Source organism: Gavia stellata, chromosome 11 (assembly GCF_030936135.1).
Source record: "Gavia stellata isolate bGavSte3 chromosome 11, bGavSte3.hap2, whole genome shotgun sequence".
Taxonomy (NCBI): domain Eukaryota; kingdom Metazoa; phylum Chordata; class Aves; order Gaviiformes; family Gaviidae; genus Gavia; species Gavia stellata.
In genome coordinates this window covers 3,239,615-3,259,995 of record NC_082604.1, presented here as the reverse complement: position 1 = coordinate 3,259,995, position 20,381 = coordinate 3,239,615, and the positions used below count along the sequence as shown (strand labels likewise).

Sequence of the window (20,381 nt, the reverse complement as noted above, 5' to 3'; positions counted from 1 at the left end):
AGTGGCATTACAGATAACGGTTTCAAGACCGTATTTTTCCAAGTGCTTGTGTTCCCTGTTTCTCATGTAACTACTGAACTAATTGCCCTTAAGTAGACATTACTAGCAAAAAATAGTCATAGTAGTAATTTTGATATCTTTAATAGAGCAATGTTATATAAAATCGTTAACTTCTAGCTAGACTTCAGTTGTTCTCATTAGAACCTTTACCTCCCTGCCCCAACTTCCTTCTGGTAAGCTCTTGAGCTATGGGTTTGACTTTTCAGTGCTTTTTCGATACACAGTCTCTGTTTCCTGCTGCTTTGAAGCATACCCTGTATTCATTAGATTGTCTGAAAAGTACACGGAAGTGTTGTCAAACAAGGCTTTTACTCTGAAGCCAGGTAGCCTACTGTCCATTCCTCCTGACTAAGACTTCACTGCTACTGATGAGAAGAGCTCCTACCAAGGCTGCGATTAGATATTTTAAAATTAATGCACGGAAGTGCGATTGTCTTTGCTGTTGTTGTCTACCCTTGGACTTCCATGTTTCTAAGACTTTTTGGCGAGGAGGGTGGGATGGGCCTAAACCTAACTTGCAGTTAAGAGCTTTCTGCAGCGACGAGATTCTTTAGGTCAAAATGTTGTTCCTTTTGCTTTGTTTTCACACTAAGAATGTGGTAACAGAAACACAGAAAGATATGGACACAGTTTAAATATGTGCAACTGTAGAAAGTGGAGTTGAAGACTAATATCTGAACTAAATTAGATTCTTCATCCCAGAAGATGATAATGGTTGGTCTTCCCTGTATAAAAAAAGGGGTTGTAAAGACTTCATAGTCTAGCATGACTAGGCAACCATGAAATCCTGTTCCATTAAACCAAGACATGGTTTTGGATGGGAGGAGGAAGATCCAGCATGAAGAAATTTGTGAATCCGTTTTGTACAGGTGATACCTGAGGCTGTGTAATGGCAATAAAACTTATGGTATATATTTGTTTTAAGATTAGTTTAGAATCACTTCAACAGAATGGTTCTCTTCAGACATTTTGTTAAACTCACCTTTAAAGGCTTCTGAAGTATAAATCTCAACATGTGTTTCTGATTCTTTTATGTACTTGTGAGTCCTGGAAAGAAACAGTACTATTGTTATGATATTCCATTATTGTTGTTTGTACGTTTGTGAGGCATCACAAATAAGACCAGTATTTCTGACTGTCTGGTTCCCAAGTTTATCCTTGCTTGTCTTTTTCACAAATAGTTCATGACATACCCTATAGAAGGAGAATTCCAACAGGGAGAACACAGGAGTCAGGGTGTGAGTTAGATGTTTCCATCTGCCTTTTATTCATTGTCTACATTTTATTGATTATACAGAATTATTTTCTACAAGCCTATACAGCAGTATAGACCAATTTTGCTTTTAACTTAGTGTTTACATGTATTATGTTTTTACACAGGTTCGAATGCAAGCATTGAAATGCTTCTCAGTTCTAGCCTTTGAAAACCCACAGGTATCAATGACTCTTGTAAATGGTAAGTATAATGCTGCTGTTGCTTGTTTGACACTCATTGTATTGATTGGCTGAATTGGAATTATTTGGATTTCTCTTTCATTGCTTGCAGTGTCGGTTGATGGAGAATTGTTACCGCAAATTTTTGTGAAGATGTTACAAAGGGACAAGCCTATTGAAATGCAGCTCACATCAGCCAAATGGTAATTTTCATCAGGAATTAGAATGAAATGTTGCTGGGCAGCATTTTTGTCCGGAACGCGTATTCAGACATACGGATTTTCATAAGCTGAACTGCAGTTTTCACAAGTAGCTTGGATTTTATGCTAAGTTTTGCTTTGAATAGGCTATGGTCAATTGTATGTCCTTACAGAGTATAATACTGAAATACCATCATGTAGTATAAGTTAATGTCCTTGTTGCACCACTGTTCAGAGGACTTGCTCAGGCGACTGGGGCTGTGGTGTGTTGAGAACTATATGCACTAAGATGATGAGACAGCAGGGGTAGTCTCTCTTCCCAACTGTTTAATTAAAATAGATTATTCTTTAAGCTTCATGTGCTCATACAGCAGAATTAATGTTACTAATTAAATTTTCTCATTCAATCAAACTCCTAGTGTGGGCACATTTCTGTGTGTTCATACTCATAATGACTTTCTACCCTGTCACAAAATGTGACCAAGTTCTGTAACAGCAACACTGGGTTTATACTCACTTCATAAGCTGGGAATTGACTCCCTTCAAGACCCTTTTCCTTTTGTTGTGTTGGTAATAATGGAATAAATGACTTCGGGGGTTAAACAGATAAAATTACCCACCACTATAAACTACTAAAATCAAACATAACTCAGGAGTTTGGTCACTGGTGTATTGTTTGATTATTCTTTTAGATTTTGATGGCTTGGTTTTGACCTGAATCAGTGAGTTCTCTGAGTCAGTTCACCAAACAATTTCACTGACACTTGTCCCAGGGCAAGGTCTCGAGATTCTGGGTGAGGAAAAAGTGGGGTAGGTAGGATGGCCTCTTTTGTAATGTTGCCAGGTTATGATGATTTAACCCATTCATGAAAGCAGTTATAAAGAGGTGTTTGTGGGGGGGTTGTCTTAGGAAGGTAATCCCACTCCATGTGGGAGGTCTGTCTGGGGACCTCCCACGCTCCCTTCTAACCACAATTGGTGTATGCAGTCTGGTTTTACTGGTTTGTTAGGTACCTCTTAGTGGAGAAGGCAAATTAATTTAACTGCGTTGTAGCAGTCTCAGTTCTGATTGATTTATGTGTTGGGAATTCAGAGAATACATAGAGAATTAAGTATTAGAAATTATTTTTTTTTTACTGATCTCAAGATATAAGGCAGTTGATAAGTCATGAAGGCAGGCTGGAGTTAAAAGAATTGTTCTGGCTCTGGACTGTCTCCTTGCTCTGAGACGAAAGCTCCCAGGTCTGTTGGTGTTCTTTACTGATCTGCTTCACATTGGAAGGGTAGACAATCCCATCTTTTGCTGTTGCTTTGCAGTACTTTGGCTCAACTGGACCTTTGGAAGCATGGAAGAAAATGATGCGGTGAAAAGCAAAAAAGAAAATTGCAGGAAAATAGAAGACAAACCAGTATCTTGAGTTTCAGACTGGGTTTCTAGTTAGTCCGTGGGCTATCATCCTTCTTAGTAGGGCACTCAAGGCCTCAGTTTCACGACAGTCCTGGGGGCTCACAAAGACCTCCTGGCTTTTTTTCTACAAGTCCATTCCCTACTTGATTCCCATCAAGTCAGACTCTTTCTCCTTTCTTTTTTTCTAATGAGAGTAGTAGGTGAATTTGTCACAGGTCCTCTTTCTTTTGACTTCTAAATTAGACTTCACTCCTGCCTCGCCAGCTTTGGTCAATTAATCTGGAGTTCCTCTCTGATTTACTAGTAGAGTCCTTGGAATGCGGATGTAGAAGAGGGCTTTTATGCATTTGTGAAGCCTTTTGTTAAACTTCTGTTTGAATCCAGATGGGCATATGGGGCTATCATAAGAAGTTTCCTTTGTTTTCTCAACAATTGAAGTAGAGCTGGAAGACCCAAGTTAATACCTCTTGATGGAAATGGAGTAAGGATCCTTCACTCGAGCAGCAGTGTTGGCACAGAGGGAAGAGCAGTAAGCCTCTTGGGAGAGTGATTTGCAGCTACAAGTGGAGCAGTAACCTTTTCTACTAAAATTACCGGAATTGCTTCCAGCTAAGCCAAGCCTATTTTACCTGAAGTAAAAATACTTTAACTTATTTGATGTTTGAAATAGAGCTACTTTGTCTGCCAAATAGGGGTTAGCTGGACTAAATGGCAACTGCAAGATGGGTGCTTTCCTCCTGATTGCTCAGGTGTGAAAATGATCCCTGCTGTCAGCCGCAGGGCTTGGGCAGTAGAAGTTTTTATAAAATGATCTCTATGCTAAGAGTCAAGTCTTATCTTTTAACTTCTGAGAAATAATATACAAAAAGACTTCTGATTGTGGGATTTTAGTTATGTCTGTCATTGGTAGGTGTTTGGAGCAGGATCAGTGATGTTACCTTCTGAGAGGTGGAAGAACTCTCTTTAGGCACTTGGAAAGAGCTCAGGAATGCAGTGAAACATGATGTGGTTACAGTATGTTAGCATATTACTTCTCCTTAGCTGAGCAATTATAATTCAGCCTACGTACACTTTTAGCCTGCCCAACTGAGAGTTGAAACAGGTTAGTTTTAAGTCTTAGTTCAATAGCTAAAACAAAAGGTACTTGACTGTTCCTGCACTGAATGCAGAGCAGTTATCCTCCAGCTTCATTCTGCTTCCATGTAGCAAAACAGGTAAAAAGTATAAAGCACATAATGTAAACCACTTCTATTGGTGGGTGAACTACTTTGCATTTCTGGTAGCTTGGAGCACATGTAAAGGTAGATTAACAAAGCAACTTATGCATTTGTCTGATGTTGTGTGTCAGCATTGTAGTTCGAGACCTTGGAGTTGTCATAGCCACTGTCTTAAGTTGTTGTCTAATAAAGAACAAATGCTGGTTTGGTTCAGTGTCAGAGACTTAATTGGGCAAGGATGTGCTTACTCCAGCAGAGTGTTAAGACATGCCTGTGGGCAAGCATCACAACGATACCGCATCTCCCAGGCTGATGCAAAGCTTGAACGGTTTCTGACTGAGCTGTCAGGCTACCAACCCTATATCGATTCTCTCCTGATTGTTTTAAGTGCTTGCTCATGCTCTTTGCAGCGAAGGACAGGTCTGTGTCTATTGCTCCTTTTAATGGAAGCTGTTCATTTTGGGGTTGGTGAAAGAGGTTTGTGGATCAATCAAGTTTGATAGTCAGACCTTTTTTGACCAATGTGTGGTGTATATATTGATCGGTGCTCTAGCAAGATGTCCTGTACTAGAAATCTGCTTAAAAGTGTGTCTGTAGTAGTTTCTTCGTGTGCCCAAGTCTAGTAAGCACAAATGTATTGAGATCAATGGTAGAGCAAAGGGGAGTGCATTTAATTAGTACAGTTGGTGTTCTGCAACATCTTACTTCAGTGCATAAAAAAACCAATGATAGGTGAATGTATGTTTTATTATGTTGTTACAGCCTTACTTCCATGTGCAGAGCTGGAGCAATACGGACAGATGATTCTTGCATCGTTCTTAAGGTGAGCTGGTTAAACAGTTTTCTGTTTAAAATGTTTTTCTCACATAGGGCTATCCTGTTTTTATTTGTCTCGTATAAGTAGCAGCACAGAAACCATTATACTGAAAATTTCAAAGCGCTAAGTTCTCCTGGGTTTTTTAAATTTAAAAAATTAGTTCCCTAATTTCCCTTTCTGTCTTTAAGCATTTATAGTGCCATAGCTATTTTAAGAAGTTTTAAATAAAGAATCCTACTAAAAGGTCAATATCCAGGAATAAATATCCCAGAGTTTGACACATATCCATTTGAGGTTCGTAATCATTTCAGTAACCATTTGTAAGTAACACGGAAACAACATTACTGCCTTGGTCTCTGTATATGAACAAGGCTCTGGTTTATCTTTCAAATAGCTTCTTTCACAAGACTATAGTCAGAATACTTGCACAATCTATACATGGAGTCTGTCATGAGCAAATGATTTCTCAGGTTTCACAATGTTTTTGTAGACTTGTCTGCTTCATTCTTCAGCTAGGGAAATTTGTTATTAAAAAAAAAAAACCTGTCCTGCTGAAATATTGTACTGTATGGGACTTTGTAAGGAAATTCAGTAAAGGAAACTTTATTAAATACCATAGGAATGTAATCTCTTTCTTAATAGTCATACTTCTATGGCTACTCAAAAGAAAAAAAAAGAAAAAGCTGTTGATGAGCAAGCATATCAGCCAGATATCAGATAATACTAACACTGCTTGTTTCTCCATGGGATATTGAAGTATTACTGTAATACCGCAATAAGAAAACATGTTTGTTTTCTTTCATAATTACTGTAGCAGCCTGGTAGACTCCAAAGCTTTTACTGTGCTATTAGCATCCTTCATTCCAGAGAATAATATGTAGTTCAGCCTTAAGGAAATGCAGTTTAAATGCCTGAAAAAATATTTTTTTGCCCATGTGTGTCCTTGTACTGAGATTGAGAAGACAACATGTGTCCTTGGAATGAGTCTATCAAGTGAAGGGTCTAATCAGCAAAGCAGTCATTGTCAGGATTTGGTGGTGTGTGATCTGAGACCCAGTAACTTTTTATGGGAGTTCTTTGTCTTTGGCCATGAAGGCCTCTCCGTGGTGTTCAGATCCTCTCGTGAACAGACAGCTAAGAAGTGTGCGTGTGACCATAGCGTGTGCTGAAAGTTCCTGGCACTGCAGGTAGCTCTGTGTACTGCTTAAAGCAACACATACTTCTCACCACCAAAGGCTACTGATTAGTTATCTTCTCACTGTGGTCTTTTGCAAATCCCTGATGGCTCCTGCAAGCTTACATATTAAACTGAAGAACTGTCACCAGAGTGTCAAGAACTGCCCCAAAGTCCTGCTTTTTGGTAATGCTGGGGAAAGGGTGGGTTGTATGTAAGATACTGCAATAAGAAAGCATACTCATTCCTTTCAATGTCCACGGCAGTAGTGTCTTGCATATCTACAGCTTTTGTTAGTGGGGTTTTGGTGTCCGTCATCCCAGGTAATGACAGATGAAAAAAAATCCATATATTGGCTGAGACAAAGGCCCATCCCTCTTGTCTTCTTACACAAGAAAGTCCAAAATGCAATTCATTGCAGTGTTGCTGGTGTTGATAGTGGCATCTGTTCTGCACAGGCATCTGGTCTTACAGCAAGTAAGGAAGCCAAGCTGCATCGCTCTCCCTCATTCTCCTCCTTAGCTTCTTCCAAACTGACACTCCAATTCCCTGATCTCTCTTCTTTCTGCTTACAACACCTGCAGACTGAGGGCTACAATTCCATGCTCCCAACCTATCTCACTCCTGCAAACCTCATTCTTCTTTTGAAAATTTCTTCCCTTCAGAAATCCCCCACTGTCTGCTTAACCCCGGGCTATGTCCTGGTCAGGACGTGCGGGTTCCAGAACTGTTTGGCTCTGGGGAGAAGAAATGGGGGACTACTGCTGTAGGTAAAGGCAGGTTATTGCTGATAGCTGACTGCTAACTCCGTGGCGCTACACGTGCTCAGCCCCGTGGGCCACATGGATAACTGCAGTCCTTTCAAACCATTGTGAACTGATTTACTTACCAGCCTACAGCAATAGGAGCACTTTCTTTCTCATGGGAGCCGCTTCTGCGCAAATAACTGTTTTAAACTTTGGACTAAAATTTGTTGTAATAATTGAGAGTAGACAGAAGACTGAAGACAGAAGGAAAGGGGCAGAACCTTGCCCTCTTATTCAAACAACTCATGTAACAACTGCTTTTCTTCTGGGGTCACTCCAGGAGCTCATAGTTTTAAGATAACACAGTCTCAGTCTGTGGTAAATCCAGTCACAAATTGTTTGATCTCGGAAGTAAAACAAAGCAATGCCCTCTTTAGTTTTCAGAAATTATTGAAGAGAAATTTGACCCTTTGCTATCAAACTTCTTGCAGTTGGAGGACAGTCAGGGATGTGTGTTTCCAAAATGATTTTGATGTATTTTCATTGCTCAGTTTGAGTGGTGGGTTGGCCTGTAACACATGAAAAAATAAAATCAGTTGGGGTGGGGAGACAGCAGAGGAGGCTGATGAATAATGGATTTGCTTGGAAGGGAAATTACTTCTCTGGAATCCTAATAACGAAAGTGACCATTTGTCCTGATAACCCTGACGCATCCCAGCGCTACCATGCGAATTAAGTATTTCCGTCCATTCTTTACCACATCTTTACCGTCCATTTTCAGACCTTTATCTGCTGGCTAGAAAAGGTCAGGTGTGCTTTGTGGCTCTTCATCTTACACCTCTGATACAGTTCCCTGCTCCTCTGTGTTAATTATGTACTACTGACCCATAGGTCTAATGGAAGAGTTAAAATGTGTCCTTCAGGATTCTTGATTTGGATTAATTTTAAACAGATGGAATTGCTAAAAGTTGAAAGGTATGAGATTTGTGTTTCTTGGGTGCTTGCAGCCAGTGACTTAATATCTAGCCCTTGAATTCCAAGAAATAGCTCATTTCAGGCCATTTGACCTTGGAAAGAATTGGGAAGTACAGTATCTTCGTGGTTTAGGCGTGGAATTCCACTTCTGTTCTTTCTTAGTCAACCTGAGTGTCATTTTTTGACAGCTGATGTTCAGCTTTTATGACTTTATTTATGTCAGTCTCGGTTTTTAATATACCTTATGCCAGCTTAGTAATTGAAACTGGTGGCATTTAATCATTATGGTGGAGTTCTGAATTCTACAGATTAAAAAGTGTCATAACAATTAAATGCCTGAAGGCTTTGAAGCAAACTTTGAACAAACTTGCAGAAGTCCTAGAAATCTCACTTTTGGAATGAGATGATTTCTGAGGGCTGCTTAAGTTTACCAACCCTCAGCAGCTGTTTTTAGTATTTAAAATAGAGAAGGTATGACAAAAGTGTTGCCATACAACTGTAACCGAGGTGGGGGGATATGAATGGACCTGGATTCCAAGTGGACTTCATTTCTGATTGACCAAATATGCCACTTAGGAGTAGTCCTCCCTTCTCTACTACTCCTAGCAGCCAGCATGGGTCAAGGAGCCCCGAGATTATTTTTGACTGCATTGTCCTTAGTCAATCCTAGATTGCGAAAGGGCAGGAGGGGTCAAGTACTTCTTGAGGGCAGCTTGGGTACTTTTGGTTCTTGTGTGTAGTAAGAATAAACCTGTGCAAATACAAACTTTTGAGGGGATTTTTTTTTTTAGCTTTTGCAAAACTTTGACCATGGTTACTTCTAAACATTGGATTCACGCAGACTAATTTTGACTGCATGAGAATTGGTTGAAAGTAGCCTACTGTATACTTAGTAATGACTACACACAGAGAAATTGGTTTTGGTTTTAAAACCACTAAAATTTTTGTCTAAAGGTACTGATCATTGTTGAGAATTGCTCTAGGATAGCCGTTTGATTTTTTTGGTTTTTTTTGGTGAGCTTCTTTATGAACAGAGCTGCACTAAATAATGGTGGTTTAATTTATTTTTTTAACTTTTCAGACTCTGCCATGTTTGGTTCGAATGTGTAGTAAGGAAAGACTGCTGGAGGAGCGAGTAGAAGGAGCAGAAACACTGGCCTATTTGATTGAAACAGATGTGGAGCTCCAGAGAATTGCCAGCATTACCGACCACCTCATTGTCATGCTTGCCGACTACTTCAAGTATCCCAGCTCAGTGAGTGCAATCACTGATATCAAGAGGGTACGTTTCCTTACCCGGTTCTGAAGCATAAAAGAATGTGCAAAAGCAATAATAAATGGGCTCAGGATATTTTTTTTTTTAATTCTATTCAAACCTTATGTCTGAGTTCCTCAACAGAAAGGTGACCAGAGGTCCAGTAGGACTTGGGGACTATATGCATCAGGAATCAAGTCTTTGCTTGCTCACTGCTTTTTCTGGAGCCTCTATTCAAATTAAAATTGTCGTGTATATCTGGATTCCCCATTCTGTAAGGAGGATGCTGCTATTCTTTTATGTCAAAAACAGAGAGATGGGCTATGGGCTGTGGGCTTCACTGTACAAGTTTCATGACCTTTTTTCAGAGATAGCAATGAAGTACCAGATGGAGACATGTGATGTTTCTCCTGTGCAGACTTTAAAAGGCTTACCTTCAGGAACCAGTACATTTCAGCTTTGTAATAGATAATAGTCCATGTGATGAGAGATCAGCTTCAATTCTTGGGTCAGATTTGTGAAAAGTGTTAAGTTCAGGGATGATTCTGTTCTGTTAAAGCAGAAAAACATGTGGATGTCATGTAGCATTTCATGAGTTACCTGCACTTGCAAGAGGTTGGATGAATAGAGACCAAATTACCTTGAAGACTTAGTTTCACAGGTGTTGTACTAGGAGTTCTCATCCGTGAACTTTATTTTAACAGGTTTGCATACACTTTCCAAAGGTCTAGTGGATCAATCAACCTCAGAAGCAAAATTGGTATTACATTCCGCATAGGGAAATATCCATTGCCTAGTCCCTTCTCCTCTTACTGAGACTGATTTTTAGAAAGTACCCAAAAAAAATGGATTACAGAGCCTTGGTTTTTCTCTGAAACTAGCCCAAGAAGTAGACTCACTTCTCAGACTTTTATAGAATGGGATTGATTCTGCATATAGAGCTGCCTTGAATTCTATGTAAAATTGCAAATTAAGTATAAACAAAAATAGTTGCAGTATAAAATTAAATAAGCAGAAGGAATTTTAGCAGCTGAGTGGGGAGTAATGGACGTTGGCTGTAGCATCAAAAATATGATTAGGTTCCAAACGTGAGCGGGGCAGTTACAAATATTATGACATTGCTTTGAGTGTTCAGAAAGTCTGTAAAAAATAGTCAGCTGGGAAGCCAGGGCGCACGCTTTTTAAAAAATGCTTTGAGTTACACCCTGTAAGGTAAAAACCACATGACTGAGGACTCTGCCAAACGGATTACTTGTCTCGTTTAAATATTTTTAACAATGATATAATACATTCTACTCTAATATAGCTGCACCAGAGAGAATTTCTCATGCAGCTTAATTTTTGACAGTTCTTTTATTTTGGCGCTTTGCAGCTTAATACTACCATTTTTCTGGCATTTTGTGTAGACTTTAAATATTGCATTGTTTTGTGGAACCCTGTGGTACAGAGTTTTGAGGGCAGTCAGAATCGTGGAATTACTTTCATTGGAAGGAACGTGAGGAGGTCTGAGTCTTAATTTTCTGTTCAAAGCAGTGTCAATGCTAAGCCTAGATGACGTTGCTCAAGGCTTTGTCCAGTTGGCTCATGAAAACTGCTAAGAATAGAGATGAAACAACATCTCTGAGCAATCTGGTCCAAAGTTTGACTGTTCTAATGCTGAATTTTTCTTTCCTGTATCCAGAAAGAACCTCTCCTGTTTCAGTTTGACTATTGTCTCTCCTTCTCTTGCTCTGCATCTCCATAAAGAGTCTGGCTCCATATTCTTTGTAATCTCCTTGTAGGTATTTTAGGTCTCCGCTCAGCCTTCTCTTCTCCTGGCTGAACAAGCCAGGGTACACCCCACCTGCTCCTCCAGGTCTGCTCTCCTGAGGTCAAGGCTCTGTACTCCGCTCCGTGCCTTTCTCAGGAACTTGAACACCACTATTTTATGATCCCTATAGCTAGTGCTCCCATTAATTATCATACGCCCAAGCAGTTTTTCCTGATCGTGAGCGGCGTATGTAGCAGTGCATCACCCTAATTCACCCCTCCGGCGCCTGTGTTAAAAAGTTACCTTCCAGAAACCTCCTAGACAGCTTGCACCCTGCTGTGTTGCCTTTACAGCAGAAATCAGGAGTTAACATCCACCTTAAGATGGTCCTGTGATTTAGAGACCGGCTTTGATTCCTGCTTTTGCTTCAGTTCTCTTGATAAAACTTCCCTTGATTCTCTTCCAATTTTTTTTGACTTCTCATGGCTTGTTCCTGTAAGCTTCTGTTGGGTAAATAAGAATAGTTTTTGCCTGAATACGGTCTGGATAGAGTCGTAACTTTATAGAAGTGTTTTGGCCTCAAAGTGCTTAAGTTGACTTATCTGTAACTCAGCAGATAAATTAACCATATTCTTAACTTCAATTATTGTATTCAGTTGGCAGACGAGGATGTCAGCTAATGAAACAGCAGTTCTGGCTGCCCTTGGCATGGTAGACAAAACCTCAGTAGATAAGCACTGGTTTACAACAAATAAGAAGATAACACCTGTAATTTTTTAGTGTCTAAATTTGATATCTGTGCTTTATTTAAATAGCTTGACCATGATTTGAAGCATGCCCATGAACTGCGCCAGGCTGCTTTCAAGCTCTATGCTTCCCTGGGAGCGAACGATGAAGATATCCGAAAAAAGGTGAGCCTGTGCAAAATGATAGCAATCAGGCAAAGACATAGCTGGAAGTTGAGCTGAAGGGCAGTGCAAGAATTTCTACTCTTCCATCCCTTTTTCTCACTGTGGTATAAGTAAGTTGAAACAAGAAGGCTCTCTTTCTATTACGTTAATATAAATTTTTACATTGTGCTTTTTTGCATGGGTTTTGAACAAAAATTAATGTCTTGCCATAACAAAATATAAGAGTAAAGTTTATTTATCTAAGCATCTTCACAGTGATGAACTAGATTCTCCCAATAAGTTGTCTTTCAACATGTTGTGGTCCTTGCTACTCATAAGCTGTGCAGGGATATTGTTGTGGCCTATGAGTAATTTCTGAAACCTATATTCTGAGGGACAGAATATACCTCTTGTCATGTATCATATTATAAAACAAACACTTTTTCAAAAATAAACCCTAGAAAGTCTAATGGTATTGGGAGACAAAGTCAAAATTTGTTCCGTGATTCTGAAGTGACCAAGGGGACTTGTGCTGTTTTAATGAAGCAGTTGGTGTGAAGGAGAACAAACTCTACTTGGACATCACAGGAAAGGGATTGAGTGGTTGGAGCACTTGTATAGTTAAAAAATTGTGTGGAAAGTGAAGGGAAATTAAATGATGAAAAATGAAAAGCAGCATTTTTTTTAAATTAAGCATGGAGTTGTTATGTCAAACCAAAATGGCAGGTACAGGAGGCAGGAGAATTTTCAGAGTATATTTGCTGGTTAAAGGGGAAAAACAGAAGGAAGGAAGACATGGACAGGAAGGAGGCAGGAGAATTTTCAGAGTATATTTGCTGGTTAAAGGGGAAAAACAGAAGGAAGGAAGACATGGACAGGAAGGAGGCAGGAAAACACAGCATTAAAAAGATAACTAGCAGGAAGATTTATCAGTGGGGAACCATTCAGGATCTCCAGAATTCAAACCCATAAATTTCTCTTCTGTTTTGGGATGAACTTCTTTAGTTAATAGTAAGGATCCTCCTTTTACATATCAAAGCATGATTTTTAATAAGCAATGGGTGTGTATATGACAAAGTTGATTTATTATGCAGAAGCCATCTTTCATCTTGGTATTAACTCCCTTTTATTCTAGTCTTAAGTGCTTGTGCTGGCTATGTCTAAATATGGCAGATGAACTACTATGTATTTTTTTTCCAGATAGCTCCACAGCATGTCTCTAATCTGCAGTTTGTATATATTTTGTGCACTCACACGTGCTCTCTTTTGTTTTAATATGACATTAAGGGTAATTCATATATATATAAAACTCTCTTGTTCCTTGACGGTTAATAAAATCATTTTGAAAGCAGTAGCGGAGCATAGAATGTAGATTTATTTTTTTTCTAAATTGTATGGAGATACACACTACTTTCCACTTAATTTGGGAAGAGAATGTGGCTTGCTGTTTTTAGCTACGGTTTTTATATGCAATATTTAAAATGTTGCAGACAAAATACCAACAACCCATAAATGCTCATATTTTTATTCATATAATATTAATTTCTTCTTGCTCCAGATCATTGAGACTGAAAATATGATGGACCGTATTGTTAATGGCTTGTCTGAATCTAGTATCAAGGTGCGATTAGCTGCAGTCAGGTAGGAGGCTTTTCTGATTCATACAGATACTTTTGTCAAAGTCTGCTGCACTTGTTAGAATTTCTGCTAATTTTTCAAAAGCGCATCTGAAGTACTTCCTACTGTTGGAAAATTTATGGGGGGGGAGGGCAGGGAGTCATCCTGGACTAGTGCAATATTTTCTTTTTGCTATTTACAGTCTACTACTTGCCAAATTCTAAGCTGAATCTTTGTGTAGAAGCAATGTGTACATTATAGTAGTGTACATGTGAGTGTGTGCGTTTCACAATGAAGGTTTCTTTTCTGTTATAGATGTTTGCACAGTTTGTCCCGTTCTGTACAGCAGCTCAGGACAAGTTTTCAGGATCATGCTGTATGGAAACCTTTAATGAAGGTAAGTAAAGAAAACTCAAGTTTCAACTACTGAAGTGTTCTCCTCCATTAAAGGAGGATATGGTGTCTGTTCAATTTGCATGCCTTTCTGTAGAATCATAATAGAAATTACCTACAAATCAAAATTCCATGACCTTCTCCTAAGAGAGTCTTAAACAAAAGCCAAGCAGCAGCAAAGAGGACTGTGGTCCATGCTTGATTTTTGGTTGACTTTTCCTACAAGACAATTTAGATCTGCTTTTTCTCCTGTAATTCTCTACCTTCTAGATATCATTGCAAATTCTAAAACTGAAGCCACAGAGCTCAGCAAGACCTTTAAAAAGACGCATTTTAATATAATGCAATTATCCACAAGATTAAATGGGATCAAAGTGTGTAAGGTATATACTACCGCTCATCCTGTAATTGTCCTGTGACAATCTCTCATCCTGTGATTGTCATTAAGTGCAGATAAATAAATTGGTTTCTCAGTTTCAACATCTTTTAGATGTTGAAAATGGGGAACAGACAAAGTGTGCTAGCAAGAAGCCTGAAAGCTTAGCCAGCATAGACATCCCTGAGAATCACCAAGAGAATCACCTCAAGTGAACCTGACTCTCTATTCAGAAGTAAAATAGCCAGACCGGAGAAAGTGTTGTTGGCAAAAATGAACTGATGAGCCTGATAACGGGGCAGTTATGTGAGCTGACTGTCCAAAGCTTCACTCAAGAGCCTGGAAGGAAGTAAAGGATCAGGAGATCCTTCAGTTATTTCTAGTGATCCAGATATTTCAATACAAGAAAGCTGCCTGTTGGGCATACTACTCAGTGACATTTTATTCAGGCCTGACTTCCTCTGTTCTGCTTATGTTCTAATTCTCACAAGTTACGGACTCACAAAAACTTGACTCATAGTTATCCTACACTCTGACCATCTTGAGGGCTGCAGGCCAAGAAACTTTCTCAGCCTTTTATGTTACTTGCAGGAATTAGAGGCCCTAAAGTACGGGCCTACTTTTTTCTACAGTTTCACGATAGAAACAATGGAGAAATTGGTTTCTGACAATATACACAATACACTTATTACAAGTTAAGCATTCATCCTTGAATTGGGTACGTGAGTTGTGATACTAATCCATGGGTGTCTAATTCATTAGTCTTATTGGGAGGTCAAGGGAGATTTGATCATGCAAGTTTTTGCTATCGCTACAGCATAATGATCCCATGACTCAGGACTCAAGATTATCACCTGAAGGGGCTTGGAGGGAATGGTTTGAATATTCTAAGAGTTTGTGAAAGGCCGAACGTGAAAACAGCAAACCTTTCTAAATGTAAAACACAAAAACGACAGGATTGCTTGAAGAAGCACAACTAGCATAAAAGGAGAGCCATGTGAAAATAACCTAAATGTAGATGTCAGACTTCTGTGTGAATGCAGCTGCTGGCAGCTGTTCAGTTTGATGTGAATTAAATAAGCTGAAGTCAGAAACATGCATGTTCATTCCAAAACATCGAGAATTATTCTTAATAGAAAAATAAAAGTAATACTAAATAAAGATAAATTATTTTTTCAGTTTAGATTAGTGACAACTACGGAAGTCCTTTCTCTCTTCCCTAGCATGTATAGTTGTATAAGCCATGGAAGAATAATGTCTAAAACTATAGGACTTGCATATATGTGCTTCAGTGCAAGCTGCTGTAAATGCAGTAATTGTTAATGTTTGCAGTTTGCTCACTGTTCTGAAACAAAAGGTGGTACAGGACAACCCTTCTATTCCCCCTTTCTTTGCTGGAGGAGCAGTTGTATTCTCCGTGCCTATTTCCTCACTGAGTTTTCTCAGAATATGCGAGGGAGAGGCTCTGTTTAAGAATGGTATGTACCGGTCCCGCTGGAGATCCAGGCACAGATGAGAGAGAGTGTATAACTTGTTCCAGGCTACTTGCTTTTCTGAAAGGATGGTTGTGAGGAAATTTGCTGTGTTCTGCATGAGGTACAGAAGTGCTGAGGAGGCTCCTCCTGGAGCTTCCTCTGCTTTTCTGTAAACCATGACACAGAATTGCATTGCTCTCTGGGAGAATGGCTGCGGAGCTAAATTACAGCTGCCTGCACACGTACGCTTTGCAGAGCGGCGATCTGTTCCCACTGATTTCTTTTGAATTGGACCTGAAAGCTCTCAAATCTGGCTTCTGTGAAATAACTTTGCGTTGCTCCAGCTTGTCATGTAATGTGTATCATCACATTGAGTTGAACGAGCACTCTCTGGATCTGCACTGCTAGCATCAAAGCATCTCCTAAAGTATGGAATATCAAAGTGCAGCATAATTACAGGTTTTCCATTTCAAAATGATCCTCTCCTTACCCTACTAGTTAACGGAGATTCCTCGCTCTCCCCTTTGTGACTGCAGGTTTTACAGAATGCTCCAAATGAAATTCTCGTAGTAGCATCTTCCACGCTATGCAATCTTCTTCTGGAATTCTCTCCGAGCAAGGAGGTTAGTATTTATCCAGATACAAGAAGAGGTAACAGACAAAAGTTACATTATACAGTGGTTCAATAAGCTTACAGGTATCTTAACTGGTAGCCACTGCTTGTGAAGCGTTATAGAGCTGTAACATTAGGCAGACTGATAGCTTGTGAATAAAAAAAAAATCATCTGTTTACAGTGCTGTGACAGTTAAATGTGGTTGAACAGTTAAATGTAGTCTCTAAAAAAAGAAGTAGACACAAAATTTTGGAGTTTTTTACTTGTAAAACACTATTATCTAAAAAATTCATAAGCAAGAAGAAAACAACCTGATAATTGGCAATATGATCCATTGTCTTAGAGAATTACTGCTGTAATCTTGAAAATGCTGGCATAGCTGAGTCGTGTGGTTTTTATTGTTCTTGACTGAACAATACAGGGTATCTGTCCTTGAGTTCTGCACTGTCTGTATTTCATACAGATCATACATACATATCAATACTTCATAGCACTGGAACAATTCCCCAAGTCTTAAATATTTCTTAACTACAGAAAACATTTGCAAGATTGTGGTATGTGTGGGCTCCTATGGGGCACTTTGGATTACCTTGGTTTGATCAATTGATCTTGGTGGTTTTAGTCATGACTGCGAGACAGAAAATTAACTGAAATAATGCCAAGCACAGTTCACTGTCCTGTGGGCTTTCTTGTTCATACTGCAGGTCACAGTCAGTGTGGATTGAAACACTGAATTTTCTGTCGGGTCACATGGTTGATGTTAAAAGCATCATTGCCAAAAGAAAATACTGCTTATGCAAAATGAAGGAATATTTAGAAATGTTAGATTTGAAAGCATCTGTAAGCCATCTGATCTTTATTTGATGTATCATCTTTTTTTTTTTCCTACATAGTATTTTGAAAATTCTATGTAAACTACCAGTCACTTAAGTAAATAAACAAAGCTGAAGTGGATCTGTATTTTACCCTGTAAAAGAGCTAAGCCAAACCCAATTTTGGAACATCTCCTGGCTGCTGTGGCTGTGGAGAGGTCCCCAGGAGCCAGCCAGCTACTGGGCCCGGGGAGAAGTCACTGGCAGCTTATTGCAGTGCAGAAGCACCTGGGACCAGGTGAAATTCGGCACAAACTGCTGCTGCCGGGTTCTGTTGCGGTCTTGCTGCTATTCAGTGAGACGAACGCATTCCTACAAAGTGCAGACTTTTCCACACATTCCTGTTTTCTGATTAATTCAGCTCTTAAGTGGGTTAAAAACCACACCACTTCCCAAAAACTCAGATACATTCAATTATTCACTGCTTTTGAAGCAGTAACTTCAGGAAGAAAGGAATACCTTATGAACTAGAGCAGCAGAAGTCATTCATTGGATGAATCCTTTCCGCACACGAGCTCTTCAGGTCTTAGATAAAACTGGTAACCTTCAAATTTGGTTCAGGTTGAAAGCAGTTGTTCAAAATTTAACTGTCATTACATTAGTTTGAAAGAAAAGGTGCCTGTATTGATATTTACCTTGTCATTTAAAGATGTGATATTACAAAATTATGCATTTCAATCTGATCGTCAAGAACAGTCTTTATTGTGCTAAAGTTTTTCTGTAGGATTTTAGTTTGGTCTGATTACTAAACATGAAGATTAAATGTCAAGAAAGATATCAAATACCTTTCATTCTCCATAACCTCTTTTAAACAGTCACGTATATCCCACTCAATACCCAAAAAAATGTGATTGCTCAAGGAAGACAGTGTTTATGGAGAGCAGTCCCAAGCTGAAAGTTGTTGGGGAAAACATTTGCTTGTGTGTGTGGCAGATGTGTGTATAGTATCACAGCAGTATGTGTGTGTATACATATATATACACACACATGTACGTCTGTGTGTATACATGTGTACACATACACGGACACACATGAGAATAAAGCTGTCTTGACCTGAGTTTTTTCATAAAAACCTATCTTTTAATTCTCATTAATGGAGGGTATGGCTTGGCCAGTTTATGTGAGTGGACTGGACATCTTGTAAACTCAAGATACAAGCAAGACTTTTTTGTATTATATTTACGTTTGTATATATGTCTAATTAGTCTAAGTAGTGTTTTAAAGATTTTTTTTATTTTTTCCCCTGTTCATTTTAGCCTATTTTAGAATCAGGAGCCATAGAACTTCTATGTAGCTTAACACAGAGTGAAAATCTTGCCTTGCGAGTGAACGGCATTTGGGCTTTAATGGTAAGTAGAACACACTGAGGAAACACCACTTGTGATTTTGCTTCTTAAAAAGTTTGTGGATGTAACTTAAAGAACTTGTCAGTTGTAACTAAAAATAGCATAGCTGAAATCTGACTTGTCTTTCCACCCAACTACAGAAGGAAAACACTATCAGCCTGGAACACTTCATCAATTAGTTCATAAAATAAAACTCTTCTATTCTGATACCAGTTTGGTTGCCAAGATAATTCAGGGAAACAGTTAAGTAGTGTCAGTAGCATGCCGGGGAAAAGAAAAGCAGATAATAAGCAGGTAATAACCAGGTCAGCTGTAAGACTGTGGAAATTTAATTCACTGTGTAGCAGTTCTTCATAAATTGTAATCTTTGCAAGATGAATTTTAGCAAGGATATATGCTTGCAAGTAATAGTCTACTAAAAGAGTAAAAGCCCCAGTTTAAGGTAAAAAAATCAAGCAAAAAATTTCTGTCTCTTTCAGAATATGGCATTTCAAGCGGAACAGAAGATCAAATCAGATATCTTACGAGGTCTAAGTACAGAGCAGTTATTCCAGTTGCTTTCTGATTCCGATGTAAATGTTCTGATGAAAACTTTGGGACTGCTCAGGAATCTTCTATCTACTCGCCCAGTAAGTAGAGCTGCAAACAGATCTTCTGAAAGCTGATCAAACATGCAGACAATACAAATTAATTCTTAATCTTTTTTGTAAGGCAAGTTATTTTTCTGTTTAAGATTAATGTTCAATACGTTGCTAAAACTGAGGCTTTTGCATTTATCCAAATATCTGTAACCAAATGTACAAATCAGCGTAACAAAACATTTGAAAGAATTCTCTACATCCACTGAAACTTTGTAATTATTATCAAATACAGAGCTAGACAGTTTCGTGTAATGTTCAATTCCATTGCGTTTAGCTTTCAGCAAAATTATTTTCCTAACAGTCTTTCTGTGAAACTTGTCCAGAACAACAATAAGAGGGTTTCACTGTTGAGTCAATGTGTGGAGAGGCACGTATCTTATGGATACCTGTGTTTCTTCTTTCGTGACACCTGAAATATTTCTGTTCTTATCCAACTATATAGATAGTACTGGCTTTTTGAATTTGACTGTGGGACTGTGCACTTACAAAATGCATACGTTCATTTTACACACTGAAATAAAATGGTTTGAAAATGTAAGCCCATGAATTGTTTTTGACAGGGAGAAAGAGATATTGGTGGAGGAAAAGAAAGGGGTAATCCCCTGTGAAGAACAGAGGGAAAACATGCAGCAAACATTTGGCAAGCCAACATTTTTGTGGGGGAAAAAAACCACGAAGCCTCTACTGTGCATTTATCACGTATTGTGTTTCTACCATAAAAAGGTCACTGCAAAAAATCTTCTGATATTTGTACTCGTTGAGTCTCAATAAGCTTCATAGAAAATTAGCTCTGTCTTAATGTGAAAAGATATTTAATAACCAGTCATTCATTAAATTCACCCTGAGCTCTGACGGTAGAGTCTCATTATCACTTAAGGTGTTCTTCATCTGAAACTACGTCCCAACTTCACCTACTTTCTGTAGTATGTTTTAGAGTCAGAACCAACCATTCTCATTCTCTACCCAAAACTCACTCCAGAATAACTCATCCAGCAGCTTTCGAATGAAGTCTCGTTATTAGCAGTTTTAAGGAGTCCTGCAAGAATCCCTAACTTAAAAAATTGTAGTGGGCCATGTGCTGGTAATCTCTGGTGCCTGTTTGCTGTCACTTGAGTTTTGGT

At 38.9% G+C, this 20,381-nt stretch overlaps 1 protein-coding gene across 4 annotated transcripts in view; it reads left to right on the top strand.

The window, feature by feature from the left end:
- ARMC8 (armadillo repeat containing 8) overlaps nt 1–20,381 on the top strand; it is a 79,018-nt gene that overhangs the window by 49,188 nt on the left and 9,449 nt on the right. For 3 of the 4 annotated variants that reach the window (XM_059822974.1, XM_059822973.1, XM_059822972.1), the window contains 10 exons: nt 1,441–1,516; nt 1,607–1,697; nt 5,082–5,142; nt 9,113–9,313; nt 11,852–11,947; nt 13,485–13,567; nt 13,859–13,940; nt 16,324–16,410; nt 18,530–18,622; nt 19,099–19,248. In XM_059822974.1, coding sequence (XP_059678957.1) covers nt 1,441–1,516; nt 1,607–1,697; nt 5,082–5,142; nt 9,113–9,313; nt 11,852–11,947; nt 13,485–13,567; nt 13,859–13,940; nt 16,324–16,410; nt 18,530–18,622; nt 19,099–19,248 — 1,020 coding nt within the window. The remainder of the gene's footprint in view (nt 1–1,440; nt 1,517–1,606; nt 1,698–5,081; nt 5,143–9,112; nt 9,314–11,851; nt 11,948–13,484; nt 13,568–13,858; nt 13,941–16,323; nt 16,411–18,529; nt 18,623–19,098; nt 19,249–20,381) is intronic. The other variant, XM_059822975.1, reaches the window with a different exon arrangement.